At 39.2% G+C, this 21,014-nt stretch overlaps 2 protein-coding genes and 1 pseudogene across 5 annotated transcripts; 1 reads left to right on the plus strand and 2 right to left on the minus strand.

Annotated features, from left to right (window-relative positions):
- Positions 1-3,626: 3,626 nt before the first annotated feature.
- On the minus strand, positions 3,627-6,495 carry LOC145659684 (uncharacterized; annotated as a pseudogene). Its single transcript, XR_014125785.1, has 6 exons — positions 5,579-6,495; positions 5,373-5,415; positions 5,089-5,149; positions 4,197-4,338; positions 3,873-3,992; positions 3,627-3,758 (listed from the first exon to the last, which is right to left on the minus strand). The product of XR_014125785.1 is annotated as an uncharacterized LOC145659684 (transcript).
- Positions 6,496-6,678: 183 nt separating this feature from the next.
- On the minus strand, positions 6,679-8,724 carry LOC113580028 (1-phosphatidylinositol phosphodiesterase-like). Of its 2 annotated transcripts, none has more exons than XM_081719273.1 (3): positions 8,589-8,724; positions 8,179-8,207; positions 6,679-7,860 (listed from the first exon to the last, which is right to left on the minus strand). In XM_081719273.1, the coding sequence occupies exons 2-3, from the start codon at positions 8,199-8,201 to the stop codon at positions 6,999-7,001; spliced, it is 885 nt and encodes a 294-aa protein (XP_081575399.1). In that variant the 5' UTR covers positions 8,202-8,207; positions 8,589-8,724; the 3' UTR covers positions 6,679-6,998. The 2 variants fall into 2 exon arrangements, with proteins under 2 accessions (XP_081575399.1, XP_026870121.2); XM_027014320.3 differs by having other exon boundaries at positions 8,158-8,207.
- Positions 8,725-11,844: 3,120 nt separating this feature from the next.
- On the plus strand, positions 11,845-20,905 carry ubqln4 (ubiquilin 4). 2 transcript variants are annotated; one of them, XM_027014291.3, is made up of 11 exons: positions 11,845-12,021; positions 13,144-13,295; positions 13,496-13,656; positions 14,238-14,500; positions 15,394-15,552; positions 15,736-15,949; positions 17,029-17,168; positions 17,445-17,528; positions 18,010-18,125; positions 18,787-18,958; positions 19,185-20,197. In XM_027014291.3, the coding sequence occupies exons 1-11, from the start codon at positions 11,875-11,877 to the stop codon at positions 19,335-19,337; spliced, it is 1,761 nt and encodes a 586-aa protein (XP_026870092.2). In that variant the 5' UTR covers positions 11,845-11,874; the 3' UTR covers positions 19,338-20,197. The 2 variants fall into 2 exon arrangements, with proteins under 2 accessions (XP_026870092.2, XP_026870093.2); XM_027014292.3 differs by lacking the exon at positions 15,394-15,552 and having other exon boundaries at positions 19,185-20,905.
- Positions 20,906-21,014: the final 109 nt, after the last annotated feature.

Here is a 21,014-nt window from a genome sequence, read left to right on the forward strand (position 1 = left end):
TAGGTCCTGTTTAACCCTACCCCAAAAACATGTTTACATATATATATATATAAACATGTTTTTGGGGTAGGGTTAAACAGGACCTACTACCAAAACAAGGTTGAGTCTACTGAGACTTTCCAACACTTCTGATTATGAGGTAGAAAAACTGAAGAATTTTGGACTTGCCCCTTGAAAAGAGTGTACTTTCTACACAATAAGCAATGTAGCTGTGGAAAACTATCTATGATGGGTATAACCCTGGCATGAAAATGCTACCCTGGTGAATAGTTTAAGAGAATCTTTTAATCAGACTAGAATTACTCTTCCATAAATATGAATTGGCCACACAGCCCCGCATTGAGCAAGGTTTATCAGCCATTCCCATCAGGTGACCACAGGAACGCAGGAAAACATCACGTGGAGTCAGAACGCTTTCACGCAGGATGCAGGAATACACTGTGCTAGCATTTATCTCCATAATTTTACCCTGTCCCTCACTTAATGCAGTAATTTCTATGGAAAAAAATTCATTTTGTTCCCAAAGAAAGGACAAATGCATTCGTATCAGACAATTGAAGCCCCAGTGAAGCCCATGCAGTACCACCAGGCCTGATGTAGCCATGGAAAAAAGCAAATATACTAAGGTGTCTCCTGGTCCAAGATACTAGAAAAAAACAAGCATAAGAGTCTGTGTGAAGAATGTATTATGTTTTCCCTAGAAGAACCAAATGGTTTCCATTGAGTATTATGACAAATCCAGTGCCTTCAAGATATGGGACATGGGAAAATGTCATGTCTGAATAATGATTTATTATTTTTTAACCATTCACATATTTCTTCTTTCTTACCAAAATGTAGTTTCCAGTCCTAGGTTTCTCCTGTAGCACCATACTAAGAAAAAAAAGACAGCATCTGCTTCGTCAGTAGCATTGAGGGTTGGCAGACGCAACCTTCTGAGCCATAGGCCATATCGCATTGCCAAATTTTGGCCTATTTTGAGGGATGGTTAGTCACTTTTTTGCACTTTTTTGTCCTTGTGCTGCTTGAAAGATTCTGCCAGGTTTGTGCAGACTTGGGAATGCATTCTTCCAAATGCCCACAAAAAAAGTGTTTTATCTCTGTCTCTGCGCATTTCAAAGTTATATCACGTTTTTCTTAAATATCCGTGGTGGTCATTTCTGAGAATTAGTAAATAAATATTCAGTTTTAGTTACAGAGTCAGAAAATGTATTTCATTTACACAGTGTATTAATGACTCAGTCGAGATATCTTCCTGGAACCAAAATAGTCTGTCATATAATACATAGTCTTTTAAAATGCCTCAGGAAAAATCTCACCTTCTTCATATCTTTACAAATAGCAACTATAATCTAAGACATCTTACTTCAATTGTACTGAAATTCAAACAAGGGTATATTGAATTACACTTGGCTTGCCATCACTAGCATAAGATGCCTGGGGGTTGACCAAACTGTACTTTATTCACTAGCATAGTAGAGGATCACGCAGTAGGAGACACACTCTTGGGGTGAGTGTGTCTTTGCTCTACATCCCTGACTGCATTATAATACTTTACAATGTACTACTGATGAATACTACTTTATGCTTGATCACATCACTACCGCAAGAAGATGGAAGTCGAAATAGTTTCACTTGTTCAAATACAGCAATTTGAACAAGTGAAATTACTGAACCATATGAAGTTTAAAAAAAAAAAAGGTCATTGGCATTGGCAAGCACATCGCTCTTTATCAATAGAAAAGTCTGTGGACTGGATGCCGTGGCAGTAAATAATGTGATGTGACTGCCTGCCAGCAACTTCATGTGTAATCCCACTAAAGCAGAGCTAAAGGAGAAAAAAGAGATAAGCCCAGTGCTAACAAAAGCATACAAAACACAGACATGCCTGTGCGACTGAGACGTGCTGCCGATATCTGCTTTTGTCTGGGAATTGCTTGTTGATCCCTGGTGTCAGACCACTTGAAACTAGCACCTGTAACAGAAACTCATTATTTGAGGTGGGAGAAAGAATGCAGAAGTTTTGACAGGTGTTCTCTCTCCCCCAACCTATCCCTCACCCTCTTCTCTTGGTAGGCCCATTCCAGGAAGCCTCAAAATCTATTACAATTATGAAGCAGAAACTGTGCAATTAATTGTTTTAAATAAAAATGTAATATAATCACTATTTGAAAGTTTATATTCGTGTACCCTTGTTCATTTGCTGCATGACGAGGTACACATTGTTGATTAGGGTGCTGTACTTGGTTATGATTCTGTTTTTACAGGCATAACATTGTATAACTAAGATTTAATCAACTAAAAGGTGGAATGCAGACAAACATACTCTATAGGTTGTGGTCATTTTGACTGACAAACATATATTTATAGGCTACATGTATAACGTTTCCATTCTGATATCTCTGTTGGCTAATTGTTGTTACTAAATTGCTTCCAAAATGGGTATGCACCATGCTTGTGATCTCCATCTTATGCAAAATCTCTGAAAATGTACACATTTAATTATGTAATTAAATATTCAAAAACGTTCAGTAAAATCCAGTTTAGCATGAAGGAGAAGATCCATAGTTACAGTACTGAACATAGGATGGGGTAGGCTATGGAATAAATATGAAAATAACATTTCATAATATTTAACATTTATAATTATAATATTGCACTCTGTGAGGCAAGGTTTGGGGATAACAGCTGAACTCTTTATACTACAATTCGTGCAACATAAGGCTCAATATTTTAGTGTGATTCTCTAGTCATTTTCCCATTTGACATATAACCATTTTTATTAAGATTTGTGAGGCTCAAACTAATAGATCATCGCTGTTATATGCATCTGACGCATATACGCCTATAGATGATAAATTTCAGAAATGCCTTTACAGTATAAGCTTTCTTTTAGGTTTCAGTCTCATCGCTGTAAAACCTCGACTGTGTTCAAACTTTTAAGACTACATCTTTCCATTCCTCTATTCTTCTCTCAAAATGGCAGCTGACGATGATTCAGACAATTACTGACAACAGCGTGATTATTAAGCTTTTCTGCTGCCATCTGGTGGTGGAGGATGTGTCGCACATTTGATCAGCAGTAAAACAGCGGATTTTCTGGAAATATATTAAGTTACGTTTGTTAAGTCAACCAATAATAATTTATGAGAATTTTTTAAATGTTCCCAGAAGTTGTAGGCTATGAAAGCGCTCTTGACTTCAAGTGCAATTAATTGTGGTCTACATTTGAAACATCAGTTATGTATTACAGGATTTCCCACTAAAGAGTAAATTCTAATAACCAGCACATTGCTTTTGTTGCCCAGATCCCATATACTGTTATTGCATAAAGCATATCTTAGCTTGATTAATGCAATGTCCAATTTCAATTAAAAGTCTATTATTTTGCATTTAGTTCAGTTTGAGTAGAAATATAAACAAAGATGCAGATGTTACAAATACACATGCTTGTCTTTATTAAGAATCATGGTTACCAAAAAGCCTTTAGTGCATATGTACTATAGGAACAAAAAAGTGTGATGAAGTAAAGCGCAATCAGCTTATAATAAATGAGAGTTCTTACTTTACAAAAACAAATGCCTCTAATAATAACAATAAGAAAACATCTCATGTCACAAGGGCCAAAAGAATATGAAAGGAATATGAAATGAATCCATGTAAACTGTGGGAATTCTGAATGTGAAACTCCTCTAACAGGTAAGACAAGAAACAACTTCCTCCGCAGGGGTCTGGCAAAGGCCTGTGTCATCCTTGATCTTCAAAACCAGACAGAAAAAACATCACATTTAAAAGTCCTTCCTACTACAGAAAACAACTCTCTAACCGCAACATCAAACAGTGATTCTGAGTTTAGTTAAGGACATTCATACCATTTCATCTCCTTTCTTCTTGCTCAGCGTCTTCATGCTCAAAACACATGAGCTAACGGTGACACAAAACTGAAGAACAGCTAACACGATCATGATGATATTCAGCCCTCTCTGCACCATCTAGCTGTAGAAGGCCAAATGGTTAGGCAGTGCAGGTGACAGCTGCCTAACCATGTTTCATTTTATCACACTGCACGATTTAAGAGGATTTCTGTAGCTTTCTGTAAAGCTTACTCAAAGTAATTACTCAAAATCATATGGAAACACTGTGCAAGGGTAAAAAAAAAAAGTGTATTTATACTGCAACATAACAAAATTCTGTACCTTAATAAGGTGTTTGTAGTTCTGACAGATCTTTAGATTGTTTTTAATGATCCCATTCGGGGGAGAGGGTGTTGTCAAGAAATACTGATATGATCTAGTAGATGGGTTGCACCAATAAGAATGAGGCCTAGAACTACATCCACTGAGTACAACACAACACAATGGCAGTTATAGTCAGTACAGCACTGACTATATTTACTATGACAGTTATTCCAATCTGAAAAACAGAATGATCAATATGCATAGAAACATCATATAATTATCAAAGTAATGTAATGTTTAGGCTAAAGGCAAAGTAACTTTTTAAATTTCATTAAATCTTAGATGGTTGTTTGTACATGCTGACCGATGGTGACTTGTCTTATTCTTTGCACAACTTTGCAGTGTTTCCAATTTTGGAAAAGGACACGTGATGTCTAGATATTTTGTAGATCTATGTATGTATATGTGTACAAACGCATTTGTATAAATTGTATTTACAAGTGGATTTACAATATGAGTGTATATTAAAAGCATCCATGCCACTCATGAGAGTGGTGAATAAAGGATGACAGAACATACACAGGAGAGAACTCCAGTAGACTCAGAGTACAATGGTGGTATCAAGGGAAATATCTACAATTTACTGTAAAATGTATGAAAATCTCCTGTAGGTATAACTAACTAATAAAATGATGACTCAGTGTATATGTGTATGTATAAACTATACATAGGTGGTAAAAATGACAGTGTAGTACACATTACCAAAAAATGAACATTTCAGAGGTTCTTCATCAACTGTGCAAGATGATACACCTTGTCATAACACACTTGAAATCATATTGGAAAAATTCTGACTTATATGTGTCTGATACAATATTAATATGTCTTTCAAAGAAAAAGAGAAGCTCACCAGGAATGGGTGGGGAAACCTTTCTGCAAGGACACATGATGCCAGCAACAATGAACTTGTTCTAAACAATAAAAAAAAACAAAAAAAAAAAAACAGCTTATTAAAAATTCATCTATTAGATCTGTTCAATAATGAAGTTCCTTTTAAATGGAACATTATACTTTTAAAATATTCCACTTAAATTTATTGAAATTAAAAATTCTTATTCTTACCTCTCCCCCCCAACTAGAAAAGGGTGTGACCGCTAATCTCACTGAAAGTATAAAAGCTTGTAACATGCAAACTTCCATAGCCCAGATTCATCACTCCAACCACTATCTGTATAGTCTGTGGGAAGATGGAAGCAGGTCATCACATAACCTTGACTCTACTCTCTTATCATCATCATTACCAGGGAAGAGTTCGTAGTCATTAAAATCTGTCAGAAGCAAAGCGGCTCAACGTGTAACGTACTTCTCGACTTGTATCGTGTATAGTATGGAATACCTACCCCTAGAATGGAGTGAACAGCTCCCAGTTGCCACATCACTCTCTGAGACACTGAGCACACCAGACTGTAGCACATGCTGCCCAGGATCTGGCAAAATGGGGGCTACTTGCTTTTGGGGTTGGAGATGACAGTAAACACGGTCACCCCTTCAGCCCTGGTGACCGTCAGTGACATCCTGAAGTACTACAAAAAACAATAACAAAGATTTATAATATTTCCTTACATAATGCAGCCTACCCAGAAACAGTAGACTTCAGATATCATATGGCTCAAGTAAATCAACTTTTCCCCACACATGATGCCAGCTGAAAAGATTAAAAAAAGTTAAAATGAGCTCCCCTCTGTCTACGAGCTCCCCTCTGTCTTCCCCGCAGGACACACAGATTCGGTGTCCTAACCACGAAGTTGCGGCATAGCAGTAAATTATTATAGGTTGTCTGGTCCCAAGAGTTACATGTTTCGGTTTTGTTGTATTTCGATAGTTCAATAGAATAGAGACAAAGATGTTTGATGTAGTGAAAAAAAGACTGAATAACCTTTAGTTTTTTTGCAGGTATGAAGTGATGCTAGTTTGTTATATTCGGATGCATTCCATAATAATCTATTAGAATTTTCTTTCCGTGAGTTCCATTCACTTTGTTTCAGTGCCATTTGATTTTTTATTTGTTTATTTGGATTCTTATTTATTTGGAGTTATTTTCTACTAACTACTATCTACGTAGTGCTGGAAAATAAGACATAAACCTTATAACGGTAAGTGATCCTAGCAGGGTATGAAAACCCAGTAATGTTGAAGGGTATGCGTCATGCTTTTAGGTCCGCTTTTTGACTCCTCGATTAGCGTAATATAAACAACATAACCCTGTGTGGGCCGAATTTTCGAGATTTTAGAAGCCGTCAAAGCATCATTGTACTGCATGGACATTATAGCCGCCCCAACTCACTTTCTTCTACATCTTATTTCGTATCGCACGTCAACGGAGCTTCATCGACCAACTTTTACTGTTTCTTGGTGAAAGTCCTGTTCCTGTTCGTGACGTCGGAGGGAGAGAAAGACGCACACGCCCGCACACAAGCGAGCCGTTGCCGCAATAGCAATATAGCGGTATAGTAGAGAAATTTTATTCAAGAGAGAAAAACAGTTTATTACATTGCAACTGCATTTGCATTGGTTTCCATCTGAAATAATTAACTGTAGCGCCCGGGTGAGAAGAATTCCACGCTCCGGTAAGCCTCAGGCCCCAGGGCAACAGACATACTCAGAAAAGGGGTTGAACATACTCAGCTTTCAAATGTATGTAATGCATAGACTTTTGTTATTCAAAAGCATAATTGTATCCATTTGAAAAAAAAATCTAGATCAAAAAGTATGCAGCTGATGAACATTCCAAGCAAAACAGTGCAGACCTAACCAAACTGTCTATACATTATTAAACTTTATGATTGTCTGGATGAGGTCAAATCCTGGGAAGTCCATAGCTATAATGCCCAAACAGCATGGAGATTTGTTAGAAAGCATCATTTGTAGATGTTCGTACAACCAAGGGTCGATTTTTTCTGCTACCTTTTTAGGGGTTAAAAACATGCCCTTGAACGTGCCAATACCTGTGCCGCTGGAGTAGGTCAACACTACAGAATTACCCCCACACTCTTTTGCAGCTTGGCTGAGATGCTGACCTGTTTCTTCCTCTTTTTTCGCAATATGAACAACCTTATAGTCATCCTTGGTGTCAGTTTCCAGCAGAGGAATACCAAGCTTGAAGTCATCTTTCTGCACAAAGACAAACTTGCCTCTTACTTCACCTATGTGTGGTATGGTAGATTCTACCCACACATTGTTATCATTCTCTATGATCTTTTGAACCATCCCCTGAACTTTACTCTTATCAAACATATCTGGCTTCACTCGGACAAGAACAGTCTCACTCGGAAACTCAGATAAAAACTTCTTGAGTGTTTCAACAACTGTGGTGAAAGCCGAGTGCTCATAAATGACACCATGCATGAGGTGCAGTGTGTTTTCAAACTCGAATACACGGAGGTCCAGGTAGCGTATCCCAGCCCTCAGCTGGTCTTCCAGGCTCCATGCCTGGCACTCTGCAGCTGGGCCCCCGTAGAGAGCCATGGTGTCATGTGTCCCAGGGAGGGTGATCTGGGAAAGGAGCAGGTTACTGTCCAGGCTCTTCATCCAGTCAGCCCTGTAGCCACTGGGGAGCTGGAGCTTCTCCCTGTCGTTGAACGCCTGACTCAGATCTTGACCATCAGTCTCTCCATGAAGTTGCCTGGAGCATTGACAGGCGAGTTGTACATTTGATTATATGATGCAGGTTTGTGCAATTATAGGACCAGCCTGTACTTGTCTTACGATACCTTATCATGAATGTAAACTGCTGCGTCATCACACAGTCACAAATAACTCAGTCAAATGTGAGTTTCAACATAAAACACAAACAATTATTTCCCCTAAAGCAAAGCGATTTTAAGACATCATGCAAGTGAGAAAGAAAGCTTAAAGAAAGAAAACCTAAAATTATTCCAGCAGTTAACAGGACATATCCTACATCCTTTTCAATACTCACAGAATAAGTAATAAAACATACAATTGCATAACACTTTTCTTCATTATTGCCTACAATATGAAACAGAAAAAAATAAGTCAGTAACAGAAATGTACAGATTGTGTTCTCAGCATCAAAGGTTCAGTTCTGCACACCCATGCCTTGTAAACACACAATGTGAATGATAAAAAATAATATATATTCACATATTCCCTTTTTATTATGTTTTATCTATACATAAATACTTTAAATGTTTTATGCTTTGTAAATAAGCCCATTCATTTTGAGTTCAAGAGTTGAGACAAATTTCAAATTTACCTTATGATTTCATAAAATTATCAAAAAAAACAAAACACTCCATCACTATAACTTCATTTCTGTCCAAAACTTAAATCTGACCAAATGTCAGTACAATCTGAAAGCCATATAAAAAAGTAAAATAAAGTACTCACTCTGGGTGGTTACTGGGTCTGCAGCAGACAGTGAGACTGATGCCAGGCTTGCGGTTGGATACCTCAATAGATTTCGACAAAAATGCTGTCACGTATGTACTCTGCAAAAGTAGTGTGTGTGCAAACAGACCCAGCCTGGCAACTGAACGAAACTGTTGGTTTTGGCGTGGCTGTCACGGACTGCTCCGCCCCCCACGAGTCACGTGGTACGGCTACGTACAGGGGGATTCACGGTTGTCTAATTTGTAACCACGCCCCCTTGGGATAGCGCACACCTACAAGTGATTTAGTGTTAAGTGTTTTGTCTGTATTTATATTGGTGTATAAATACATCAATATAAAGTGACATAATATAATATAATTATATTATATTGTCACTGTGTGCTCCCTTGTTGGTCATTGTTTATGTAGATGTTTGCTGATGTATGTTAAACGTTTGTGTGGCACGGTAGCCTGTGTCCAGTTAAATGTATAGTCATGTCCATGTATAGTTAATGTTATGTGTGATTGGCACCGTGATAGTTCTGTGTTAATAAATGTATTTCACTATCGAGGAAGTCTGTGCGTCCTGCTCCACGCCCATCGGCACTCGGGCCAGCAGCAACGTTACAGTGGCCAATGGCACTTTGTAACATATACTGTGTAAAACATAATTTCGATGCAATTTTTTTTTGTCCTCACAGGAACTGGTGCAGGGAAAATTTGAGGTCTAATGTGTAATATAATCATTAAGTGTATTTTTGGACTCTATGGATTTGTCTGAGTGGACAACTAATTAATTTTATAAGTCGCTAAATATTTGCTAAATATAATTGCAAATGCAACTATGGGCTGCTGTTTAAGACAGATCTCAAGTTCATTTGTAAGGCTACAAGTATAGGGCCAATGGTTAAAATGCACAAAGAATTACAAAAGAATTGTGAGCTTATCTTCCTGTGTATGCAAACAAATGATCAAAATCTTGTAGAACTGGAGTCAGTCATTACCCTGTGTCTGCACTTTCATCATGTTAGCCTTTCCAGTGGTTTGGGTTGTTTGCTGTAGAAATTCAGGCAAAGTTTGCACAGTAAAGTGTAATGCTGCAACAGACCTAAGTGTGATAAGAATGCCTGAATCACTTTTCTAGCCCTCTGTGTGCTGATAAAATTTATCATTGGTGTTTTATCAGTAGCGGAAGGTTATTGGACATATTTCAGGTTAGAGAGATAACCCTAAATGGAGTTTCCAGTTTCAGACTATAAAGAACAGATACATTTAAAATGCATAGTATTTAGCTGAAGAGTACAGCGAGCTGTGCTGGAGAAGCATTGAACTCACTCTTATTATCAATTAATGTTTTTATCTGTAGTTTTATTTCAGTTCTATGTCACTTTGCCTAAAGATACTACATAAACTCATGGGACACTTTATTGGGGACCATGTGCACCTGTGCTTTCACTTAATTATTCATGCAACCAATCATGTGGCAGCATTTGAGCAAATGGATAAAATCAGTGGATCAGTGGATCAAATCAAGCAGACATGAGCTACAAGCTTTAGACACTGTCTATACTTGTTTGCCTACACAATCTGACAAATAAATTGTTTCTGTTTTCATGTAGCGCTTTACAGAAATTACGGACAAGAGCTTTAACTCAGCATAAATTCCTGAATAAAGGCTGAGAAAGGGTAGACAGAGACACATGGGACACAGAACATGAACGCACATAAGATGGCCTTGCCTACGTAATTTTATCTGTCCAGTTGTAATGTGCATCTTCAATATATTTTGTTTTTGGATAAATACCTTCAAATGATGTCCAACAGATGTCTACCTTGTTTTAAAAAACAAGCAAGCAAAAATTGAATCTTTGATCATGGAATGGCTGTTGGTGACAGAAACAGATATTTCAGAAACTGCTAATCTCCTTGAACAAAGCCAAGAGTTAATATAGTGTTTCCACTAAAGTGGTCAGTGTGTAAAAATCACCTGAAATTGATGTTGTCACTCCTATGATCTGTAGGAGACACTTTTACACCTTATGGGTTACAGTCCCACATGTCACCACTGGCACAACCTTAGTGTCGACCTTCCACGTTCTCTTTAGTTCTTATTTCTGTTGCTGTATTTTTTCAATTTCTCGTATTCTTTCCTTTGGATGTTTCCACCACTTGGGTGGTGCCATATCTTTTGTCACTGCTGTTTTCTGTGTCTTGTCCACGGTCACGATGTCTGGTTGGTTTGCTACTACTTGTGGATCTGAAGGTCCTCCATGACCTTTGCCTTGTTGTTCATCACTCTCTGCAGTTCCTCTATTTGCATATATGCCTTGTATTTGTTGCTGTATATGATCTCTGCCACTTGGTTGTGTCTCTCAGTGTATGATTTCGCTGCCAGCATCTTGCCTGTTGCTACTAGGTGCTGGATGGTTTCAGAGGCTCCTCTGCACACTCTGCAGCTTGGGTCTTCTCTGGTGTGATACGCCCCTCCTTCAACTGACCTAGTGCTTGATCTTGATCTTAGTGCTTGATCTTGTGCTGTGCTTCAATCATACCTTTTCCAGCCATTTGTAGGATTGTGTTATGTCAGCCACCTCTGCTACCTGTCGGTGGTACATTCCATCAAGGGGCATATCTTGCCATCGCACCTCTTTTGGTTCCATAGTCACTCATCTGACCCATCTGCTCATCCTTGGGGGCCATTGCTTATATGTATTCATGCATTTTTCGTGTCTTCACCCTCCTTCTGGTTGGTGTACAGACTTTAGATATGTCATTGCACATCTATAATCAGCATTCCATCATATGGTCAGTATTTGCTATTTAGGTGTGTTTTTAATGGGCTATTAAAAATACGGCATGTTCTTCGCAAATGATAAAGACAGTGTAATGAATGTGGAATAAGCCATGGTATGAATATTACAAGGTATTTTGAAATTGTTAACCTATGATCTCTCTCCAAATGTATTAAGTAACTTTCTAGTTTTTTCTGATTGTTGTGATTTTTTTACCACCTGAAATTTCGTTCTTTTATATTTGTTACCATCACTACCAAGGATCGTATGTATTAAAATATATTAAATGAGGTTTGGCCTTTCATACTTTTGTATTATGCTCTTTTATAGCCAGCATAGACTGATAATTTCACAAAATAACCGCTTTAATAAAAAATAAAAACACAAAAAAAACATGCCGTGGCATGCCGTATGAGGGCGCTGTAATAATTTCGCTTGTAAACGCAAAAGTGTCAAACTCTTTTTCGATTCCTGTTAGTTCGATGATGTAATGAAGCAAAAGAGGAGTAAAAATGGCGGAGAACAGCGGCACAGATCCTGCCGTGGAAAGGAGCGCCGAAGAAAACGCTGCCACCAGCGGGACCATAATCATGGTCACTGTAAAAACACCGAAAGATAAGGAAGAAATAGCAATCTCCGAGGATGCCTCTGTCTCACAGGTATCTTGGGTTGACCAATAAGTCAGTGTTGTTTTTGTCAGTCAAGTCGGCCGACGTGAATGGCGAAGCGAAGCGGCGAGCTAGCTGAGGTTAGCTTACGACGACAATAAATTGGGGATAGTCTTTTTGGAAGTAATGGCTTCGTAACTCGCTTGTGAATATATGTTACTGCCAGTTAACGCAGTATGACTTGATATCTACATGTACGGCAGTATGTTATTTGGTATTAGTGCAGCAGTCGTGTTCAAAATAAAACGACCTGGGCATGACGCTGAGAGTTTAGCTTGCTGCCCGTATCTCAGCGTCGCTATGGCGGCAGCTGACGGGAGGTTTCTTCGTTCCTATTAAAATCGGCTGGTTGGCTCGGTTTTGCGATATTGCGGTTTGTTACCGTTGTTGTTTTTGGAGGCGGCTTTTCTTTTGCGATGTGTAACGAGAATGTCTGTTAGATCGTTTTGTGTAGCGTTATTTGTCTGATTTAAGGCGGTTGCTGATTGCGTACTCTAGCTAGCAACCTTGCTAGCTAAGATTAGCTGAGAGGCTGGTTTAGAGAAGCTTCTAGTTTGATTGTTTATCTTGGTCGTTTTCGCTTTCACGTGTAGTGATGTAGCCTAACTAGCTAGATACAAGGGTAAAATCAGTTGAACTACACTTTTTTAGTTTTTACTTGAGGAGTAGCCAGTGTGTTTCTTCCAATGTGGTTTTTCTTGCATGTGTTTATAGCTACGCTATATTTTAGTTAACGTTGGCGATATCGATACTTCAATATAAATTTCGTATTGAGCCTATCACTTTAATTACAATCTTAAGCTTATATTAAGATTTGATGGCGTATTGACAGTATGGAAATGTTGCTTTTGTCTATCTCTGCGTATATAAATGTTTTCAGCATAAATAAATGTTTCATTAATATGTTCTTGGAAACTGACTGAATATTATTACACGGTACCCTAGTTTTGGTCTTAGACTAGTAGGTTTTTAGGCCATCTCATTGTTTAACCCCAGAGCTCTCAAAATAAGAAAATTATTTAAAAAATTCTAAAACCTTTTTTTATTTTTGTAAATGCCTTTGTGAAATTTGTAAATTCTGTGCGTTATCATCGCTATTTTTCTTATTTATAGTTTAAAGAAGAAATCTCCAAAAGGTTTAAGGCAAAGCAGGACCAGTTAGTCTTGATCTTTGCTGGTAAAATCCTGAAAGATGGAGACACACTCAGTCAGCATGGTATAAAGGATGGACTCACTGTTCACCTTGTCATCAAAACAGCACAAAAGTAAGACATACAAGCATTCCTATCTCTAGAACCACACCATATGGTGGAACCTTTTTTTTTTTTTTTTGGTGCTCTACTGTGCACCAGGTCATGTGATTGGGGGGAGGAAGCAATGTTTCTTTTAGCAATGCATACTTTGTGCATTGACTCACATTACTTTTTATTTATTTATTTATTTATTTATTTATTCCTCACTCCAGGGCCACAGGTGCAAGCTCCTCAGCTGGTTCATCCACCTCTGGTACATCACAGGTGAACAGTGGCACTGCGAATACTGCCAGCCCTGGCCCTGCTGTCAACCTGGGCACATCGCAGGGCAGTGGGCCATCGCCAGCCACCTCACAGCCAGCCAGCTTATTTAGTGAGTGCCAGTTGATGCCACTTTTCACAAGCTTGCAAGGGTTTAAACCTAAGAACTGCTTGGTGCTTGTGCACAGTGCTTCTCTAAAGTCTCACAGGGCTGTCCTGTCCCCTAGAGGAGAGTGAAGGAAGGCATTTTAAAATGGCTACGTTAATGCAAAGTGAAAATGAAAGGAATCTCAATTGTGATGCCTGCAAAATTTGAGGGGGGAATTTTTAATGACATTTCCTGAAGGTTATGTCTTATTACTTGCATTTGTTGGAATGCTTTGAAGTTTTTAAAAAAGTGATATTTGGAAAATTTAGTAGATATTAAACATGTAATTGAGACATTGTTTTATCGTACAACGATGTTTAACAGAAACTAGAAGTGAGTGCATTAAATGGCAAACTCTTCTTTAAAATTGACAAAGTAGACTTGTATTATTTTGCACCATTTTATGTACCATTTTTTATGACTCTTGAATGTGTAGTAAATTATAAAGAGAGTTTGAGTAGACAAAGCTAATGGACCTTTTTCTGCTCAACTCTTTCTCCAACTCCACTTCCTTGCTTCTTGTGCTTGCATCCTGGTGTGCTCAGCTGGATTCGGTGACCTGTCCAGCCTGGCTAACTTGGGCATGGGCTCTGCCAACTTCATGGAGTTGCAGCAGCAAATGCAGCGACAGCTGATGTCAAACCCGGAGATGCTCTCGCAGATCATGGAGAACCCTCTGGTCCAGAACATGATGTCCAACCCAGACCTGATGAGGCAGATGATCATGGCCAATCCGCAGATGCAACAGCTCATGGAGCGCAACCCTGAGATTTCACACATGCTCAACAACCCAGAGCTGATGAGACAGGTGGAGGAGGGGGAAAGGCTGTCTTACTGTTAATGCAAGCCTATTTTGGGAGAATTATTTGTTTTTTAATCACTGTGGCAGATTATGCCTGTTGTCAATTTCCCTTTGCTGTAGGATTCTGAGCTTGTGGCTTACAGATTTTAGGATTATTCTGTGTATCCCTTGCATTTGTTAACTGATCAAACATTCAGTAGAAAATGCATAAAATGTAATGCTTCTTGCTTGGCATTTACTCTAAGTAATGTGATATCTTGTTAATATTGTTTTACCTGTTTTGGCCTGAGTGGTCGAACAAAGCTAAATGTTTCTTGTTTTTGCCACAAAGTAACATTATTAAGCAAGCAGTTGAACAGGAGTATAATCCACACTGCAGTCACCTCTTATCACTACTGACTGACAAACGGTTTCTAATGGCAAATGCAATCTGTTAACCCAATTCCTTTTTACTTGTGTGCGCATGCTTAGAAACTAGTACTGGCAACAGAAACATTGTTCCTTTAATATAGCAGTAGATAACAGATTTCACATAAAGGTATACTTTAGTATTTCGGGAGTGTTATGCAACCTCTGATGGTGTTGCTGTTTCCTTCTGAAATCTGACTTTTAAAAAAATTCTTACAATACGTTTATCCCCAAGTTCAGTATGAAATATAGCTTTGTGTGTTTAATTTGTTGTATTTGTAACAGAATCATTTTGAAATTGAGATCAGACTGCAAACTAGAACATGGGGGCGGGGGGGTATTGGAAAAAATAATCCACAGGCCTCTTTTTGTATGTGTGTGTAATACTTGAAGCAGAATTCCCAAACCTGTTGAGTAAAGAACATTTTTGCACTTTCACTGGAAATATACAGTTCATACAAGATGAAGAGATTAATTTTGCCTTTATTTAGACAATGGAGTTGGCAAGGAATCCAGCCATGATGCAAGAGATGATGCGTAACCAGGACCGGGCTCTTAGCAACTTGGAGAGCATCCCTGGGGGGTACAATGCTCTACGGAGGATGTACACGGATATCCAGGAGCCCATGTTTAGTGCTGCACGCGAGCAGGTCTAGAAGACTTTTTTTTTTCCTTTTCTTTTTCTTCCCCCCCTCCCCTCTACATGGTGGGGGGTGCACAGGGAAGACCGGAACTGGTTTGGGAAATTGCTTTGCTGTGTCTCTTAAAGAATTGCAGGATTTGGTTCGTAAATAATGTGTAATATATAATTTTTTTTTTGTTGTTTTGTGCAGTTTGGAAACAATCCCTTCTCCGCCTTGGGGGTTAATGCAGACAGCCCAGGAGCACAGCCTTCCCGGACGGAAAACCGTGAGCCACTGCCAAATCCATGGGGCCCCCCAGACACCACCTCTGCTGCAACTGGCACCACAACCACCTCCAGCACGAGCTCTACCACGCCCAGCGTCTCCAACCCCCTGGGCATTAGCTCCTCCAGCTTGGGAAATGGTACCCCCACCACTACTACCACCATGTCTGATCAATTCAGATGCACAGACTGCTGGTGTATCATGAACTTTTTTATATTTATAGACATGGGCCAGGTGGTAACCTTGCTATGCCATGCGAAATTTGCAATATACTATAATTTTTATTTTAAAAATTAGTGGTAATTTTTAATGCACTAAATTAACCAGACCCCAAGTGAAAGCCATTCAAAATCAACATGTAAATGAAGTCATGCATATTAAAGGGATATAACAAGAGACAGATGACTGACAAGCCCCAGTCATGAAACCAGGGGTACACAGAACTGCCAGTTACATAAAAACTGTAATGTATTTGTAACTTTGACCAAAATGGGAACTGCATGGTCTCCTTCTAAACCATGGAGAGAAGTAAAATGTTATCTGTTCTGTCTGTTTATAGTTTTTCCTGTGCAACACTCAAATGTGCCTTTCTTATGGCAAAAGTTTAAGGCATTATGATTTCTTGCTCAAGAAAGTCAAGTTCCTTTTCACATACTCCTGCTGTTGCAGTTGCAAAATTTGCCATCATTCCCACTACAAACAAACCAAAAACGTGTATTTTAAATAAATGTGTCAGCTAAGTGGGCCCCTGTGCAGAATTTTTATTGATGTGTGACCAAGTATTTAGAGAATAGTGTTTTTGTTTTTTTGTTCCTGAAACATTTGCTGTCGAACAGGTTCAGGTGTCTTGGGGGTTTTTTTGTGGAGCATTGTATTATGAATCTCTAACGTCATGGAATAAGGACAAAATGTGGTAGCACCATGTGTCACGAAAACAGTGAAATATGCTGGAATGAGGAATTATTATTATTATTATGATTATGAATGAGGAAACTGCACCACTGTTTGCTGTTAACATTGCATTAATTCTGGTGGTATGTTTTTTTATGAATTGTTTCTTTACTGATAGATTTTCTCAAAAATTAAATAAGACAATCATTAAAAATGCCAGAATTGCCACTAATGAATGATGGTTTTATTCTTAGCTTTCTGGGCTGCTGTTCTATGCCAAAATGTCCCTTTTTAAATGTTCCCATGTTGCTCTTGTGGCTTGTGCAGGTATATTCAACAGCCCTGGTATGCAGAGCCTGATGCAGCAGATCTCGGAGAACCCCCAGCTGATGCAGAACATGCTCTCTGCCCCCTACATGCGCAGTATGATGCAGTCCCTGGCCCAGAACCCAGAGGTCGCCTCACAGGTTCGCATGTCTTCTTCGTCATGGGGAGGGGGGGGTTGCCTGGAGAGGCTAGCGTTGCTAACGGCAATTAGCACCCAGCAGCCAGAGCTGCAAAAACACAAGCTTCCTAATTGACCGCTGCTATTTTGTCATTTGGTAGTCATGTGAGGGCGTTTTGGCCAGTGTGGTTAATTCAGAAAAGCCCTATGACATGTCATGATTTTATGTATATAGAGTTGAGAATGCTCATGCTGTATCTGGCCAAAGTAACTGTAGGCTTGTGTGCTCCTCCTCCAGGTCTTGATGAACAACCCTCTTTTTGCTGGAAATCCCCAGCTGCAGGAGCAGATGAGACACCAGCTACCTGTATTTCTGCAACAGGTGGGTCCTGCTTCGCCCAGTTCCTTGAAGTTTAATCTTTTACCATATTAAAAGTGGTCATATCTGCATTAAAAATGAAGTTGAATGTAATGGGACTGATTAGTAGAAATAATACAAATATCTTCCATGGTTTTATTACACAAAAAGCAAAACAAAGGTGGTGTGATATTTTGAAACTTTGTGGATTTTAATATGCACCTTTCTTCTTCAGTAGTTTGCCATTTTACCCATGTTCATATGAGTCCACACATCTGTTTTTCAAATGTTTCAAATGTGGATACAACTGAAAGGGCAGTAGTAGCTCAGTGGTTAAGGTGCTTGACTTGTAATTGGAAGGTTGCTGATTCACTGCCACTGTTGGACCCCTGAGCAAGGCCCTTAACCCTCAATTGCTCAAGTTGTACTCAGCCATAATTGTAAGTCGCTTTGGATAAACGCGTCAGCTAAATGCCATAAATGTAAATGAAACTCTTGATTTCAGATGCAGAACCCTGAAGCCCTGTCGGTGATGACAAACCCACGGGCCATGCAGGCTCTGATGCAGATCCAGCAGGGTTTGCAGACCCTCCAGACTGAGGCTCCAGGGCTTATGCCCAGGTCTGTATCTACTGGGCTCAACAAACCAGGTCACCTTCCAATAATGCAGTACTCTGTGCAGTGTGGAAGTTACTATAGAACATCCTCTTTATTGGAGCTATTTCCTTTTCAGTGATTCATTACAGATAAATAAAACTTCCTTCTCAGGTAGTTTTGATTGAATTGTGTCCAAGATACTTGAAACAGGGATGGGCAATGTGGCAGAAATATGATGCCCAAGTTATTTTCTCAATATGTGATATGTAACATTATCACAATATTTGCTTTTTCTTGGGATTGCTAACAAGGAACAGATAGTGTGTAAACATTTATATAATGAATAATCTTCAGGAAAAAACTAGGAGAAAAAAATTAAAGAATCTGTTGAATAAATACAAATGGCATAATGGTATTACAACATTAGTTGTTTACATGCTTTCTGTAATTGGTCTAAATGTCTCTCGTGAAAAAAGCAAAACAGCTGGTCAGTCTTCTTGAAGAAAAAACATGTTGAGACATAAAAATAACATGCCTTACCCCTTCTTGCAGCAATTGTTTTTGGGTCCCCTGTTAATATGCATAAACAATGCAATTTATCAGCAGTAAGAATTATTTCAAGACAGTTTTCAAAAAGTGCAATTCAGAAGAACTGACCACCTATGTTATTTCACTTTTGCTGTAGTCTGATTGCTTCCGGGATTCCTGGCGGGATCCCCACAGGAGTTAATGTGACTCCTGAGAACCCTCCTGCCCCCACCTCTGGACCAGGCTCCTCCCCTGCTGCTGGAACCAATCCAGCTCAGCAGCAGCTCATGCAGCAGATGTTACAGATGTTCGCCGGAGGCAGCGCATCGGTACAGCTGACACTGGTTTGAATTGCGAGCTTAGAAAGATAACCAATACATTTTTTTTAAAGAACTCTTGTGGCTAACATCGGTAACGGTGAATCAAGAGGTCAATAGACTAATGCTAAGTAGCATAACATTTTATTTTAGCAGTTTTGGCATGGTAATCTAGTCTAGGTGGATAGGTGTTCTTATGTTACTGTATTTAGGCTTCTAAACTGTTCTGTCCTCACAGAGCCAGACTCCAGAGGTACGCTTCCAGCAGCAGCTGGAGCAGCTGAGCGCAATGGGCTTCATCAACAGGGAGGCCAACCTGCAGGCCCTCATCGCCACAGGGGGCGACATCAACGCCGCCATCGAGAGACTTCTTGGCTCGCAGCCCTCCTAAAGAGTGTCCTAGTGGGGGCGCCAGCGCACGCGCGCGCCTGGGGTCCAGGACGCGAATCACAGACGAGACATGAACACGGTCCATTGCATAATATCTGACAAAGCCCCCCCCATCCCCAGTCCCCTGTCATCAATAGACTGAATTCCAGTTGCTTCTTTGTTTTGCGCAGTTGATCTGAGAATTATAGGAAATTGGGGTTTTCAAATTCGTATTCTTAGACTGGACAAAAAGAAAAATGAGATCACAATGGAATGACACAAGGCTAACCCTTTCATGTATGACTGCGTCCCCTAACACTGGGAAAATGCTTCTGTGAACCAAGTGTAGGTTATCATTCCTTACAATTGACACATACTCACTTGAGACACTACTTCATTGTTTCTGGGAGTAGAAAAAGTTAAAATTGATTTCCTAGGACAGATGAGCCCTTGTCTTTCATGAGGATGGTCAGTTTACTTAATTGTTTCTCTCTGTCTCATAAATCATGCCTGACTAAATCAGTATTTATTGCAGACATGTAGAGATCACCTTTTACTCCCTCACCACCCTTCCACAATTCACAGTTCTTTAAGCACATCCTTCTCATTTGACATTGTTAATTGAAATCTAATGGAGGAAGATGTTGGAATCCCTGTTTGAGAATTATAACAGCCTCATGCAGATGATTGCTTACTCTTCAGCTATTTAGAGAGGAATGGAATTTGGAAGTGTGATTCAAGAGAATGGTCATCTCTTAGTCTTTTGCTTTTTATTAGGAGTGTGAATGAACTGCTGGTAAAAGCTTGTGGGTTATGGGGTAAGGTTGTAACAAGGCATCAATAAAATATTTCTCAGCTTAAGAGCAATGCTGAAAGCAGGCACCATTTGTTTTGACCATATCTTTATGCTTTGTCATAGAAGTACTCTAGTGCGTGGAGAAGACATGCATTGTGTATTGGATACATCATAATACAGTTAATCTGGCAGCAGCATGAAAGTGATGATGCTAGCTTTTCTGTGCACCAATGCTAACCAACAGCAATCTAATGAAACTAACAGTCAAGTTTTGATGTGAATTAAATTGTGTTCAACTTTGCTTTTTGCTGCACATTCACATTCATAATCCACTCTTTCGTCTCATTTGATTAATTACATTGCAATAATCTGAACTCGTACTTGAGTTGGTATGTTTTATTTTAAACCAGAGGACTTAACTACACAAAGGTGTGGGAGGGGGATGTATGGTGAGAAATGTGTAGATAAATGTGTGTTCTCTCTGCCAGTCTTCAGTGAATAGGCGTTCCCTGTTTCCTTGTTTGGTGTGCAGACCTGGGCCACATTTAGTAGTAATCTAGAATGATGTACCATTAATAATGGCCTCAATATTCTTTATGACTTGTTTGTTTGCATTTTCTCAAAAATACTGTGTAAGACTGTTGTCACCCCTCCCCCCAGCTATCAGCAGCTTAGCTATGGTTTGGTTTAAGTCAATCTAAATTATGATTTAATTTACTTTCAGTTTCTTTTCATTTCTAATACATATACATTTATTTAAATTGAATTAAATTCAGTTGGCACTTCAAAGACAACCTATGAGCCAGGCCTAAGAAAGTCTCTTTGCCTTACTTTCACTTTCATACACTCACCAGCCCCCATTTTAGAGCACACTTATCTTGTGGGTGTACAGTTAGAGTCTAT

This window comes from Electrophorus electricus, chromosome 1, assembly GCF_041902795.1.
Source record: "Electrophorus electricus isolate QZ-2024a chromosome 1, ASM4190279v1, whole genome shotgun sequence".
Classification (NCBI taxonomy): domain Eukaryota; kingdom Metazoa; phylum Chordata; class Actinopteri; order Gymnotiformes; family Gymnotidae; genus Electrophorus; species Electrophorus electricus.